Source organism: Ascaphus truei, chromosome 6 (genome assembly GCF_040206685.1).
Source record: "Ascaphus truei isolate aAscTru1 chromosome 6, aAscTru1.hap1, whole genome shotgun sequence".
NCBI lineage: Eukaryota > Metazoa > Chordata > Amphibia > Anura > Ascaphidae > Ascaphus > Ascaphus truei.
The window spans coordinates 136,871,807-136,887,710 of record NC_134488.1 but is presented as its reverse complement, the minus strand read 5'-3'; the positions used below and the strand labels follow the sequence as shown (position 1 = coordinate 136,887,710).

General features: G+C 51.7%; 1 protein-coding gene across 2 annotated transcripts in view; it reads left to right on the top strand.

The window, feature by feature from the left end:
- Positions 1 to 14,556, top strand: part of LOC142496615 (urokinase plasminogen activator surface receptor-like) — an 86,037-nt gene extending 71,481 nt beyond the window's left edge. The window contains exons 3-7 of one of the 2 annotated variants that reach the window (XM_075603279.1): positions 5,455 to 5,604; positions 6,404 to 6,547; positions 9,745 to 9,891; positions 11,188 to 11,319; positions 13,690 to 14,556. In XM_075603279.1, the coding sequence (XP_075459394.1) occupies positions 5,455 to 5,604; positions 6,404 to 6,547; positions 9,745 to 9,891; positions 11,188 to 11,319; positions 13,690 to 13,931 (815 nt within the window). In that variant the 3' untranslated portion in view covers positions 13,932 to 14,556. Of the gene's footprint in view, positions 1 to 5,454; positions 5,605 to 6,403; positions 6,548 to 9,744; positions 9,892 to 11,184; positions 11,320 to 13,689 lie in introns of both variants that reach the window. The other variant, XM_075603278.1, reaches the window with a different exon arrangement.
- The last annotated feature ends 1,348 nt before the right edge of the window (positions 14,557 to 15,904 follow it).

Genomic DNA, 15,904 nt, shown 5'->3' with positions numbered 1-15,904 from the left:
GCAGAGGTGACTGTTATATACACCACCTGCAGAGGTGACTGTTATATACACCGCCTGCAGAGGTGACTGTTATATACACCGCCTGCAGAGGTGACTGTTATATACACCGCCTGCAGAGGTGACTGTTATATACACCGCCTGCAGAGGTGACTGTTATATACACCGCCTGCAGAGGTGGCTGTTATATACACCGCCTGCAGAGGTGACTGTTATATACACCGCCTGCAGAGGTGACTGTTATATACACCGCCTGCAGAGGTGACTGTTATATACACCGCCTGCAGAGGTGACTGTTATATACACCGCCTGCAGAGGTGACTGTTATATACACCGCCTGCAGAGGTGACTGTTATATACACCGCCTGCAGAGGTGACTGTTATATACACCGCCTGCAGAGGTGACTGTTATATACACCGCCTGCAGAGGTGACTGTTATATACACCACCTGCAGAGGTGACTGTTATATACACCGCCTGCAGAGGTGACTGTTATATACACCGCCTGCAGAGGTGACTGTTATATACACCGCCTGCAGAGGTGACTGTTATATACACCGCCTGCAGAGGTGACTGTTATATACACCGCCTGCAGAGGTGACTGTGATATACACCGCCTGCAGGTTGTGTGTGATCCCTATGGACTACAACCCACACAATTAGTGGGGATATCTGCCAGAAGGAGACTGGCGCTTCGGCTAGCAGAGGGATCTTAGAGATCTCTGATCTGTGTGTCTGGGGCAGGTGCGCGCAAACTTTTATGCTGCGCCCCCCCCTGGTGGCTTTCCTCTTTGGTGCGCCCCCCCCCCCCCCCCGTTACCTCGCGCGGCGTCAAAAGACGGCACGGGTCGTGTGAGGTCACGTGACCCGCAGCGTCATTTGACGTCACGTTACCATGGCAGCCGTCACGTCACATGACCCGCGGCGTCAAATGCCATGGTCACGTGTCCGGGAGCCGGCTGAATCACGGTAAGTGGAGTGTTGCAGGGTTCTCACAGGGTCCCCCGGCATTTCATTTAATGCCTTTGGGAGAGCACAGGGCCTCTGCAACCACTCGCGCCCCCCCCGAAAAATCTCCCGCCCCCCAGTTTGCGCACCGTTGGTCTAGGGTAATAGACATGGATACTGTCACGTTAGAAGCTGAGAGCACATGTGTTAGGCCTGGGACACAGTAAGTTTAAGCTCGCTGAGCCAGGCTGAGCCGTGCTGAGCAGATGCACAAACCCCCTGCATCTGTCATCAGCGCGGCTATCGTTTCCCCCTCCGCATGCGCGCTGATGCGTGCGGAGGCTGAGAAAATTGGAACAGGCAGGCAGGTTTGAAATTTGCCGCTCGGGGAAGCGGAGGAGTGGTCACGTGACCGCTCCCATCCAATGGGAGCGGGGGACTAGCCCCACCTCCCGCTCTGCCTCCTGACACGCCTCCGCTCCGCCTCCACCCCGCCCCCAGAGCGCGCTCACTGCCTCGCCTGCAAGGACAGGAAAAAGCCCAATTTTCAGCAGAAGAGGCAGAGCAGGAGCGCGCCTCAGCGAGCTTAAACTCACTATGTCCCAGGCCTTAGTGTGCACAGGTGGTATAGTGAGACTCATGCGATCCTGATTGCAGTGTTGACATGTTTACTGCACACCCCATGCATGCTTGCAGTGACACACATGATTACTGCACACCCCATGCATGCTTGCAGTGACATACATGATTACTGCACACCCCATGCATGCTGGCAGTGACACACATGATTACTGCACACCCCATGCATGCTGGCAGTGACACACATGATTACTGCACACCCCATGCATGCTGGCAGTGACACACATGATAACTGCACACCCCATGCATGCTTGCAGTGACACACAGGATTACTGCACACCCCATGCATGCTTGCAGTGACACACAGGATTACTGCACACCCCATGCATGCTTGCAGTGACACACAGGATTACTGCACACCCCATGCATGCTGGCAGTGACACACATGATTACTGCACACCCCATGCATGCTGGCAGTGACACACATGATTACTGCACACCCCATGCATGCTTGCAGTGACACACATGATTACTGCACAACCCATGCATGCTTGCAGTGACACACAGGATTACTGCACACCCCATGCATGCTGGCAGTGACACACATGATTACTGCACACCCCATGCATGCTTGCAGTGACACACATGATTACTGCACACCCCATGCATGCTTGCAGTGACACACATGATTACTGCACACCCCATGCATACTGGCAGTGACACACATGATTACTGCACACCCCATGCATGCTGGCAGTGACACACATGATTACTGCACACCCCATGCATGCTTGCAGTGACACACATGATTACTGCACACCCCATGCATGCTTGCAGTGACACACATGATTACTGCACACCCCATGCATGCTTGCAGTGACACACATGATTACTGCACACCCCATGCATGCTTGCAGTGACACACAGGATTACTGCACACCCCATGCATGCTGGCAGTGACACACATGATTACTGCACACCCCATGCATGCTTGCAGTGACACACATGATTACTGCACACCCCATGCATGCTTGCAGTGACACACAGGATTACTGCACACCCCATGCATGCTTGCAGTGACACACAGGATTACTGCACAACCCATGCATGCTTGCAGTGACACACATGATTACTGCACACCCCATGTATGCTGGCAGTGACACACATGATTACTGCACACCCCATGCATGCTTGCAGTGACACACATGATTACTGCACAACCCATGCATGCTTGCAGTGACACACATGATTACTGCACACCCCATGCATGCTTGCAGTGACACACATGATTACTGCACACCCCATGCATGCTTGCAGTGACACACATGATTACTGCACACCCCATGCATGCTGGCAGTGACACACATGATTACTGCACACCCCATGCATGCTTGCAGTGACACACAGGATTACTGCACACCCCATGCATGCTGGCAGTGACACACATGATTACTGCACACCCCATGCATGCTGGCAGTGACACACATGATTACTGCACACCCCATGCATGCTGGCAGTGACACACAGGATTACTGCACACCCCATGCATGCTTGCAGTGACACACAGGATTACTGCACACCCCATGCATGCTTGCAGTGACACACAGGATTACTGCACACCCCATGCATGCTTGCAGTGACACACAGGATTACTGCACACCCCATGCATGCTGGCAGTGACACACATGATTACTGCACACCCCATGCATGCTGGCAGTGACACACATGATTACTGCACACCCCATGCATGCTGGCAGTGGGGAATACACAGGATTAGAGGAAAAAATAATAATTAAAGCCCCAAAGTCTCTAAGGCGAAGTTGTGCAATCAGTTTAATGTTCATTTCAGAAATACTGTTCATGATTGGTTATATCTGCTGGATATATATATATATATATATATATATATATATATATACCATATGTGATAAAAGTATTGCAATCAGGACAGCAGCTGCAGATTTGCCCTGGAGATAGATCTCTCTGGCAGCTTTCTTGTGGATCATAGAAAGTTTCCTGTGAGGGATGATTGCCAATTAGGATTAGCACTGACTGAGGCAGGATTCCTAGTGATCCGACTCAGACTTCTAGGAGCTTAATTAAGCTTCTGTGCATGCAGCATGTGTAATTGAATGTGGCAGTGAGTGAAGAAAAGTTCCTAGAGGTCTGCTTCAGACACAGCAATTAAGCTGTTGTGAAGATTGTGTATGTGTGTATGTATGTATGTGTGTGTGTGTGTGTGTGTGTATATATATAATGTGTGTGTGTGTGTGTGTGTGTGTGTGTGTGTGTGTGTGTGTATATATATAATATATATATATATATATATATATATATGTGTGTGTGTATGTATGTGTGTGTGTATATATATATAAATATATATATACACACACTACAGAGTGGGGGTAAATGGGGGAGCCTCACCCTATGGTCATAGCGCTCCCATCATATAAAGCTCAGGGTTACTTTCTGGAGATGATTGTTTGATCCTGGGTAAAATGTGCTTTCACGGACATACGGATGATACGGTGTAAAGTATTAACTTAAAATATTCCCTTAATACGTCCCTCTGAACTGTAATATATAACTAAAAGGCACATTCTCTTGAGGAACTCGATGCATGGCTCTTCCTCTCAGAGGTTTACACCTAGTCCCTATGCAGTATGTCGTAGCTAGAATGGACAGGAGCCACATGGCAGAAACGTGCCTGTGCCCTCCTTGCATACTGTATACCACTGCAGGACTGGGGGTAGGGAAGCCGGTCTTGTCCCCTTGTCTTGCTGTCAGCATACAGTCCTTCAGTGGGCATCAAGACATCATCTTTCCCTCGGGGCAGCCCAGTTGTGGGCTAAGGAAATCTCTGCAGTCCTCTTTCTCCCTATGTCAGCCCACATGTGAGCTAAGGAATCTCTCTCCTGTTTCTCACATCAGGCTTTTTCTACGAGTCCTAATCAGCCAGGTGGAGTCTGGTTGATTGCCTGTGTGCACACTGCTAGATTTAGAGGCAGTTTCTCTCACACAGTGATAAGTCCCTGTTACACATTGAGGGCAGGAAACAGCTGCAGCACAGCTGTGTCTCGTGGCGTGTTAGACATGTTAGAAAGGATGGAGCTTGTACAGCCTGTCATTACTGCCCGGGTAATGTGGCTTTTTCTCATCCCTTTCCAGAGGTGCCCGGGGCTGTAACCCGGGGGTAAAACTTTCTATTATCACAGTGACTAGGGTAGTTAATGAAACACGGCACAGTATTGCACGTTGGATATAGTTAAAATAAGGTCAGTTCTACATAAGAGGGAAGTAGCCTGTCCTGTTCATTTCAGGCGCAAGAGGATGGAAATATAATAATATTTAAAGCGAATAATCCAGGACTAGTAAATGAAACCCTCCTGTTGGATAAAGTAAGATTTCACAGCGGATGTGTTAGACATGCATGTTGGGTGTGTAACTCTTAGCATCACTGCCCCAAAGTGCTCTGTGTATCAGCGTTTCACAGTGTGCACCTCATAATAATGTCACAATGCTTTGGGCAGGGACCTGGCTTGTCACCCGCATTAACAAGTCTGGTGCAACCAGTGAGCAGAACATAGTTACACAACCGTGTTATTGAGACGCTCAGTACGCAGCGCCAGGCAGGGCCCCGTGTGCAAAGATGCGGTCCCGGGTGTGAAGTCCCTGTGATAACAGCAGCATTTTCTGTGGGGATAACTCTGCGTGTGTTCTTGCACCAGGGAACCTCTGACACGTGATCACGTGTGTGCGTGTGTTGTGTCATGATTAGGAATTCCAGAGCATTCATTACGCAGCGTCATTTATTAAAAAGTCTCGTTTTATTCCCTAAATAAATGTGTATGTGGGGTCCGTGGAGTGGGACGGGGGACGTGGGGTCCCCACCACCCAGGCATCTCACACCTCGTCTTGTGATGTCCCCAGATATGCAGAGCAGCCAGAACACGGTGATCAAAGGCTGCGCCTCTCCCGTGCTGTGCAACCAGACCTCGGCCGTGGACATCGGCAGGAAATCTATCTACATGAGTGCCACGTGCTGTGACACTGATTACTGCAACATTGACCGTTACTCCAGTGAGTACTCCGGGGGCAGGGTGTGTGTCACCTTGTCACCCTATGGGAGAGCTGTATCCGTCTACATTCTGTGGTAGGAGTGACAGGGTGGGACGTAGGTTCCTCCTGTTTCATTGGGGACAATCTGCGGTGGGAAGGGACAGACTTGGGTACCATTCTGTCATTGTCACCATCAACCGTATTGTGTGACACCATTTATGGGCTGTAGGTCTGCACCGCTTTCACCTTATAGCAGGGGCTCTCAACTCCAGTCTTCAAGACTGGTCAAGTTTTAAGGATATCCCTGCTTCAGCAGAATCAGCTGAATCATGGCTCAGTCAAATAGAGCCTACTTCAACACAGGTGGCCCAGTCTTTGACTGCTGAAGCAGGGATATCCTTAAAACCTGACATGTTGGGGGGTCTTGAGGACTGGAGTTGAGAACCCCGGCCTTGCAGTACGTCTGCAGACCACAGGTGGAGGAACTGACTCGATGGACCACATATATGTTCAGTATTTCCCTCTCGGTCACCCTTCTGTAGAACATTCTCAGTGGGTTGTATTACCCGTGTGTCTCTCCAGTGGGAGGGATAGTATCTATGATAGAGACACTGCAGAATGGATTAGCATTAAGTCCCTGTTCTTCCTTGTCACTATATCACCCCACATCGGGACAATCCTGAGATAGACTCAGGGGGCCGCAGACCATGTGTTTCTGTGTCACCCTGAGGCGGGAGAGGCAGGCGGGGCAATGTCTCGGCTGAGGGTTTCCCCGAACGCTGCTTCTCCTCTCACCCGAATCTGGTTTTTATTCCCTCAGCCGTCCCCGTATTTTCCAACCGGATGGAGTGTTACACGTGTAAAGACCCGAAGAAGGCGTGCAGCCTTCCCAACCTGCAGCCATTGTTCTGTGACCAAGTCAACAACTGGTGTGTGGACGTGATCACCAAGAATATAACAAACCGTGAGTACAGACGTCTGCATGTTACTCGCATGTAATGCACACGCGTGATCCCTGCAGTCCTGAACATGTAAACACAGCAGAAGTTAAACCCTGTACACAGAGGGGACTAAGGGGATTATTTACTAAAGTCTTCTGGCTGAAAAACTGCGGCCATTTTGGCAAATAACTTCCAAGCGCCATTTTGTTGGAAGAATCGCGGTTTGGGTGTTAACAGCTCCCAGGCGCGGGATATCCGCTGCTTCTGTCTGATCTCCCAGGCGCGGGATATCCTCTGCTTCTGTCTGATCTCCCAGGCACGGGATATCCGCTGCTTCTGACTGATCTCCCAGGCGCGGGATATCCGCTGCTTCTGTCTGATCTCACAGGTGCAGAATATCCGCTGCTTCTGTCTGATCTCCCAGGCACAGGATATCCGCTGCTTCTGACTGATCTCCCAGGCGCAGGATATCCGCTGCTTCTGTCTGATCTCCCAGGTGCAGGATATCCGCTGCTTCTGACTGATCTCCCAGGCGCGGGATATCCGCTGCTTCTGTCTGATCTCCCATGCGCAGGATATCCGCTGCTTCTGTCTGATCTCCCAGGCGCGGGATATCCGCTGCTTCTGTCTGATCTCCCAGGTGCCACGCTGCTATCTCCCAGTCGTGGGATATCCGCTGCTTCTGGCTGATTACACAGGTGGCACGCTGCTATCTCCCAGGAGCGGGATATCCGCTGCTTCTGTCTGATCTCACAGGTGCAGGATATCCGCTGCTTCTGTCTGATCTCACAGGTGCCACGCTGCTATCTCCCAGTCGTGGGATATCCGCTGCTTCTGGCTGATCACACAGGTGCCACGCTGCTATCTCCCAGGAGCGGGATACCCGCTGCTTCTGTCTGATCTCACAGGTGCCACGCTGCTATCTCCCAGTCGTGGGATATCCGCTGCTTCTGTCTGATCTCACAGGTGCCACGCTGCTATCTCCCAGGCGTGGGATATCCGCTGCTTCTGTCTAATCTCACAGATGCCACGCTGCTATCTCCCAGGCGTGGGATATCCGCTGCTTCTGTCTGATCACACAGGTGCCACGCTGCTATCTCCCAGGCGCGGGATATCCACTGCTTCTGGCTGATCACACAGGTGCCACGCTGCTATTTCCCAGGCGTGGGATATCCGCTGCTTCTGTCTAATCTCACAGATGCCACGCTGCTATCTCCCAGGCGCGGGATATCCGCTGCTTCTGTCTGATCTGTCTGATCACCCAGGCGCGGGATATCCGCTGCTTCTGTCTGATCTCCCAGGCACGGGATATCCGCTGCTTCTGTCTGATCTCCCAGGTGCAGGATATCCGCTGCTTCTGTCTGATCTCCCAGGCGTGGGCTAACCGCTGCTTCTGTCTGATCTCCCAGGCGCAGGATATCCGCTGCTTCTGTCTAATCTCCCAGGCACGGGATATCCGCAGCTTCTGTCTGATCTCCCAGGTGCAGGATATCCGCTGCTTCTGTCTGATCTCCCAGGCGCAGGATATCCGCTGCTTCTGTCTGATCTCCCAGGTGTGGGATATCCGCTGCTTCTGTCTGATCTCCCAGGTGCAGGATATCCGCTGCTTCTGTCTGATCTCCCAGGCGCCGGATATCCGCTGCTTCTGTCTGATCTCCCAGGCGTGGGATATCCGCTGCTTCTGTCTGATCTCCCAGGTGCAGAATATCCGCTGCTTCTGTCTGATCTCCCAGGCGCGGGATATCCGCTGCTTCTGTCTGATCTCCCAGGCACGGGATATCCGCTGCTTCTGTCTGATCTCCCAGGCGCAGGATATCCGCTGCTTCTGTCTGATCTCCCAGGTGCAGGATATCCGCTGCTTCTGTCTGATCTCCCAGGCGCGGGATATCCGCTGCTTCTGTCTGATCTCCCAGGCGCAGGATATCCGCTGCTTCTGTCTGATCTCCCAGGTGCAGGATATCCGCTGCTTCTGTCTGATCTCCCAGGCACGGGATATCCGCTGCTTCTGTCTGATCTCCCAGGCACGGGATATCCGCTGCTTCTGTCTGATCGCCCAGGCGCGGGATATCCGCTGCTTCTGTCTGATCGCCCAGGCGCGGGATATCCGCTGCTTCTGTCTGATCGCCCAGGCACGGGATATCCGCTGCTTCTGTCTGATCGCACTGTGATTATCAGATGAACCCAGGAAACCACACAGGCAATTTATTCCAATCTCCCAGGTTCCACGCCACTATCCCCCAGGTGCCACGCTGTCTCCCAGGTGCCACGCTGTCTCCCAGGTGCCACGCTGTCTCCCAGGTGCCACGCTGCGATTACATTCCATAGCGTGGTTTTCACAAACCTGGTGCTGTATTTTCTCGTTTTGTTTACAATAGAAATAAATTGCCCCTCCGAACCCTGATACATATTATTAGCAGAGTACTGGGGTCACCCTTCCCAAACCCCTCCTCTTACTCCATGTAACTGATGCCCAAACACCCCAAAACTGATGCAAAAACAGATCCCCGCTCAAAATATCCCTCCTGTACCCAGACCGTCAATCTCTGTAACATGTGGGTGCCAACTGAACGGGGCAAAGACGCCTGAGGCTGCGTCCCCGCTAGCGCTGAGCGGGCGGCGCTTGCGGCGGTTACTTACATAAGTAGATATATGCCAGTCCCTGCTCACGCGGTGCGCGCACGTGCTCGTGCGAGGGCACACACGCTCACCGGCGCTCATTAAACAATTATTTTTTAACTTTCCAGCGTGCTCAATGCACCCCCCCCCCCCCCGCACGTAAATTACAGGACACCCGGCGCTCGTGCTTGGAGCGCTCTCCAAGCATGACCGCGCTCAGCGCCAGCGGGGACTCAGCCTTACTTGAATGCATGTTAACGCCTGTTCAGGTGCGTTAACCGTAAAAGAGCTTGATGAATACCACACTTAATCCCTATTCAATAGAGGTTATGAAGTTGTTTCCCCCTGGTTGGGGAACAGGTGAGCTCCGTTGACATGTCCAGCGCAGGCCCGTGAGATCACAGTATATGGTACGTGGCTCTCTGGGCCCTTCCCATTGGCGTGTCCCAGATGGAGGAAAACCCCGCGAAATCTGGGGGAGTTTTAGTGTCTTTGATGAATGTGGGGCTGTTTTTTGGTACTTTGCCCCAGTTCTGCAGCTGTGGGATTGGGATACAGACCCCCCGCCTCCTCCCACCTGTCCCCCTCTCGTCTCTCTGTGCAGGCACGGACTCTGGCTTCTCCTACACGAAAGGCTGTGGCTCGGGAGAAGCGTGTGCAACACTACAGGCGTATAACACGGGCTCGCACCAGCACTACTCGCAGAATCAGTGCTGCAGAGGAGACAAGTGTAACAATGCACAGGCACCTGGTGAGTATATATGGAAAGGGAGAGGCCTCGGGCACCCGCAGAGCATCGCTTTAACCCATTAACTACCACATAGGTTTTCTTTCTTTGATACAATGGGGTATTATGAGTTTTCAGCCCTAGTATGGCGGTCAGACGTTGACACTTTGGTAACAGACCCCGTGCACAGTGTGTATCCGGACTGACAGGTTCCATGTGTCAGTAATAACTCTCTGTGCCAAACAGTCGCTCATATCCAAGGTATCCAACACCAGAGCCACGGATAGAGCCACGGATAGAGCCCCGTTACAGCTTGGGAGTGAGTGATGGCTTGTTCATGTTTGGTCAGTGTCTAATCCCTAGTTGGTTAATGTCTGAACCTTGTATTGATTGGTTAATGCCTGTGGCTTGGTTTTGATTGGTTAATATACAAGTCTTGGTTTTGATTGGTTAATGCCTGAGCCTTGTATTGATTGGTTAATGCTGAGGCTTGGTTTTGATTGGTTAATATACAAGTCTTGGTTTTGATTGGTTAATGCCTAAGCCTTGTATTGATTGGTTAATGCCTGAGGCTTGGTTTTGATTGGTTAATATACAAGTCTTGGTTTTGATTGGTTAATGCCTGAGCCTTGTATTGATTGGTTAATGCTGAGGCTTGGTTTTGATTGGTTAATGTACAAGTCTTGGTTTTGATTGGTTAATGCCTGAGCCTTGTATTGATTGGTTAATGCTGAGGCTTGGTTTTGATTGGTTAATGTACAAGTCTTGGTTTTGATTGGTTAATGTACAAGTCTTGGTTTTGATTGGTTAATGCCTGAGCCTTGTATTGATTGGTTAATGCCTGAGGCTTGTATTGATTGGTTAATGCTGAGGCTTGGTTTTGATTGGTTAATGTACAAGTCTTGGTTTTGATTGGTTAATGCCTGAGCCTTGTATTGATTGGTTAATGCCTGAGGCTTGATTTTGATTGGTTAATGTACAAGTCTTGGTTTTGATTGGTTAATGCCTGAGCCTTGTATTGATTGGTTAATGCCTGAGGCTTGATTTTGATTGGTTAATGTACAAGTCTTGGTTTTGATTGGTTAATGCCTGAGCCTTGTATTGATTGGTTAATGCCTGAGGCTTGTATTGATTGGTTAATGCCTGAGGCTTGGTTTTGATTGGTTAATATACAAGTCTTGGTTTTGATTGGTTAATGTCTGAGCCTTGTATTGATTGGTTAATGTCTGAGCCTTGTATTGATTGGTTAATGCCTGAGCCTTGTATTGATTGGTTAATACTGAGGCTTGATTTTGATTGGTAATTTCTATGTCCCAGCAGTTCCCATTCTGACCAACAGTAACGGGATCTCGTGCTGGGCCTGTATGGAGTCCGGGAAGAATGAGTGTGCGGTGCACAATCAAGTCCAAGTCCCGTGTAACGGCACGCTCATCCGATGCATGGAGGCATTCGGTAATATAACCTCCTTCCACATACAGGGGCTACTTACTAGTGTTCCAGCTGCAAAACGGGGGCGAAACCCGTGCAAAAAACAGTACCAGGTCTATCAAATGAGTCCCATTGACAGCAATTGGAGTTTAAACCCAGTGCTGTTTCTTGCAACTGGGAGATTTTAGTTAATGGGAGATAGAGGGGTATATGAGCGAAAAAGGTGGGAGAGGGGGTTTTATGAGGGAGAAAGAGAGAGAAGAATGAGGGAGAGGGGGGGGCGTGAGAAAGGAGGGAGAGGGGGCTGCGAGAGAGAAAGGAGGGATAGGGGGGTGTGGGAGAGAAAGGAGGGAGAGGGGGGTGTGGGAGAGAAAGGAGGGAGAGGGGGTGTGAGAGAAAGAAGGGAGAGGACGTGTGAGTTACGTGAGAGGGGAGGGGGAGGGGGACGTGTGAGAGGAGGGGGAGGGGGACATGAGAAAGGAGGGAGAGGGGTATGTGAGAGAAAGAAGGGAGAGGGCGTGTGAGGGGACGTGAGAGAGGAGGGGGAGGGGGACATGAGAAAGGAGGGAGAGGGGTATGTGAGAGAAAGAAGGGAGAGGGCGTGTGAGGGGACGTGAGAGAGGAGGGGGAGGGGGACATGAGAAAGGAGGGAGAGGGGTATGTGAGAGAAAGAAGGGAGAGGGCGTGTGAGGGGACGTGAGAGAGGAGGGGGAGGGGGACATGAGAAAGGAGGGAGAGGGGTATGTGTGAGAAAGGAGAGGGATGGTGATGTGAGAGAGGAACGAGGGAGAGGGTGTGAGAGAAAGCAGGCAGAGAGGGGTGTGAGAGAGAAAGGAGGGAGAGGGGGATGTGAGAGAGATAGGGGGGTGTGAGGGAGAAAGGAGGGAGAGGGTGTGGGAGAGATAAACGAGAGAGAGGAGGCTGTGAGAGAGGGAGATGGAGAGTGGGATGTGAGAGAAAGGAGGGAGAGGGTGTGGGAGAGGAAGGAGGCAGAGGAGTATGTGAGAAAGGAGGGGGGTTAGAAAGGAGGGAGAGGGGGGTGTGGGAGAGAAAAGAGGGAGAGGAGGCCCTGAGAGAGAAAGGAGGGAGATGGGGATGTGTGAGAGGACAGAGAGGGGGTGTGAGAGGAAGGAGGGAGAGGGGGATGTGAGAAAGGAGGGGGGTTAGAAAGGAGGGAGAGGGGGGTGTGGGAGAGAAAAGAGGGAGAGGAGGCCCTGAGAGAGAAAGGAGGGAGATGGGGATGTGTGAGAGGACAGAGAGGGGGTGTGAGAGGAAGGAGGGAGAGGGGGATGTGAGAGAGAAAGGAGGCAGAGAGGGGTGTGAGAGAGAAAGGAGGGAGAGGAGGCCGTGAGAGAGAAACGAGGGAGAGGCGGGCGTGAGAGAGAAAGGAGGGAGATGGGGATTTAGGAGGGAGAGGCGGACGTGAGAGAGAAAGGATGGAGATGGGGATTTGTGAGAGAGGACAGAGAGGGGATGTGAGAGAGAAAGGCGGGAGAGGGGAATGAAGGAGGGAGAGGGGGTGTGAGGGAGAGGAGGATATATGAAAGAAAGGAGGGAAGGGGGGATGTGAGAAAGGAGGGAGAGGGGGTGTGAGGGAGAGGAGGATATATGAAAGAAAGGAGGGAGGGGGGATATAATAGGTAAAGTAGTGGGATATGCTATAGTGAGAAGTGGGGTAACACACAGTTAACAATGTATCAACTCCCATTCAATTCAACAGAACTGGATACATTGTCACCTGTGTGCTCCTGCACTCGGGGGCTGATCAGCCTAACGGTCCGGGCGATTCTTTCACCAGCGGCCCTCCTCCTCCAGCATCGTGGCGTCATGTGATGTCACATTGTCATGGCAACGCAGCGCCATGTGACGTCGCGGTGTCATTTGGCGCTGGGTCGACGCAGGATGAGATGCCGCTCAGGGGAAGGTAACAGAGGCCCTGGGCTCTCCCCGGCAATCAGCTTAATTATTGTGGGGTAGAGCGCAGTGCCTCTGTAATCCATTCCCCCCCTAGCTCTCCCCCCCCCACTCACTCACACACAGACACCCCCCCCCCCAATAATCTTATCTGGGGGTGAGGAGGTCTCAGTGCGGGGACTCTGCAGCTCCCTCCTCCGGCCGAGTAGACATTGGATCTTCTAACGCCGACAGGAGGGAGAGTATTGTAGGGACCGCTGGGCTACTGCATGAGGAGCCGTGGCACTGGACCACAGTACTGGTGTACTGGCCTCCCGGGGCAACCCCGCAATCAGCCCCTGCCTGCACCCCTCACTATATGTAGTCAGCGGGTAAGAAAGAGATGGAGAATGAAGAGAGGGAAGAGAGACAATGAATCAGAGAGAGTTTGAGGACTTGGGCTACACCTGGTTTGTGTAACAAATTCTCTGTTGTCCCCAGACCGCGACCGCCGGACACTGATGAAAGGCTGCAGCACGGTGACCTTTTGCTCGGCCACCACTATCGCCCTGCAGGTGCCCAACATTTCGGAGGTACAGTGCTGCGCGGGGAACTTGTGTAACAACTTCAGCCGTGAAACCTCCGTCCCAGCGGTCAGCAGCGCCTGGAGCCCACACACAGACTTCAAACTCTTCCTCCTCATCTTCTTCTTCTTCTGCACGGCTATACAGCACCTGTCCTAATGCCTCCCAGCAGGCGCTGGGCTAATTTATACACAAGACTTGCTATTTAACATGGGGTGGCAGCAGGGACCCAAGACCCAGTCCTGGGAGTAAAGGGCGAGTCCCACCCTCTCCCACACGCCTCTAGTTCAGTGTTAATTGCTTGCATGCCAAGGGCACTGCAGAGCCAGGTGGGGGAGGGGGGTGATCGCAGTGATCTGGATGGAACTTAGAGATGGAGTCACGGCCCAAACACCTGACGCCCTTCCCAACGCTATTTACTGAGTTGGGGAGGCTGACCTGCTGAACAGATCTGGGTGAAACCTCCTCCCAAGTTCGCGAACGTGGGATATATCTCGCTGGAGAAAGCCGGGAAATGTGCCCCAAGTTCATCAAGCGTCACCCGCGTCATTTCTCACCAGAGACCCGTGAGATTCAGCGACAGACTGTTCCTGGCTCCGCTCGTGGAAAGTAATAGGAAAAACGGCGGTGCATCTTCTGCTCGTGGAAGCAAACATCTGTAACAGCGCGGCTTTGCACAATTTCTGGGCTTGCAGCCCTGAAAATCTTGCACTCATAAACTCACTCATTCACTCACACACACATTCACTCACACTCTGACTCACGCGCATTCACTCACATGCACATTCACTCACACACATACGCACATTCACTCACACTCACCCACACACATTTACTCACACACTCACTCAACACTCGAGCACACACATTCACACACAGATTCACACACAGATTCACATTCACTCATGCACATTCCCTCACACACAGATTCACACATTCACTCGCAGATTCACACATTCACTCACACGCACATTCACTCATACTCGCACACATACGCACATTCACTCACCCACATTCACTCACTCAGACATACGCACAGTTATATAGCAAAGTCTCTCGAGTGAAAAACTGGTGGAGCACCATATTTACCAAAGCATCGTGCTACTGAAAGCCCTGGGGTTCCTGTAATGAATTATTTGACACTTTGTGCCTCTGTTCCCTGCCCCGGGACTTGCTGAGTGATAACACGGTGCTTGAAGCTGAGCTGAGCGTGCCTGACCTGACTCACAGCCCGCTCTATGCTACAGGACTCCCTGCGGCACTGCACCTCCACCCTCCCCTATAGCCCCCTCTGCTATTCCAATACTGACCTACTACTCTTCGGAGGACCGTCTCCTACCTGCAGCCCCTCGCTAACCCACATCACAGGGGAATGCCCATGAGCATATGTAACACGTGTGTGTGATGCCCTTTCTCTGTGACGTGGCGGGACACGAGCACATACCACGGCATTTCCAATGAGATACGTTGCTTTGCCATTTAACCCCGTTAATGTCATGTATATGGTCCTGATGCTAAACTACTTTTTGCTATATTGAACAAAAACGTGAAGCAGGAATGTATACCCACGTGACCACGCCAATGTATATCCACGTGACCACGCCAATGTATATCCACGTGAATGTATACCCAGGTGACCACGCCAATGTATACCCAGGTGACCACGCCAAGGTATGTCCACATGACCACGCCAACGTATACCCAGGTGACCACGCCAATGTATACCCACGTGACATGCAGGTATACCCATGTGACATGCAGGTATACCAGACACCAGCCATCGTAAAACACTGATACCAAAAATCCCTTGTGTTTTTACACCAACGCTGGAACAATATTCCCCTTGTGTTGGTCCCAGACAGTGTGGGGCGAGGGGCGGGGGGCGAGCAGGTTTCTGTCTTCTGTCCACGCAGCCACGGCCTGGCTCACCCGCTGCTCCTGCGGCTGTATACAAAGTGCGGGGACATAGTTACACACTGTAGTACTCACACACACGTGTCTAGTTACACACTGTAGTACTCACACACACGTGTCTAGTTACACACTGTAGTACTCACACACACGTGTCTAGTTACACACTGTAGTACTCACACACGTGCCTAGTTACACACTGTAGTACTCACACACGTGTC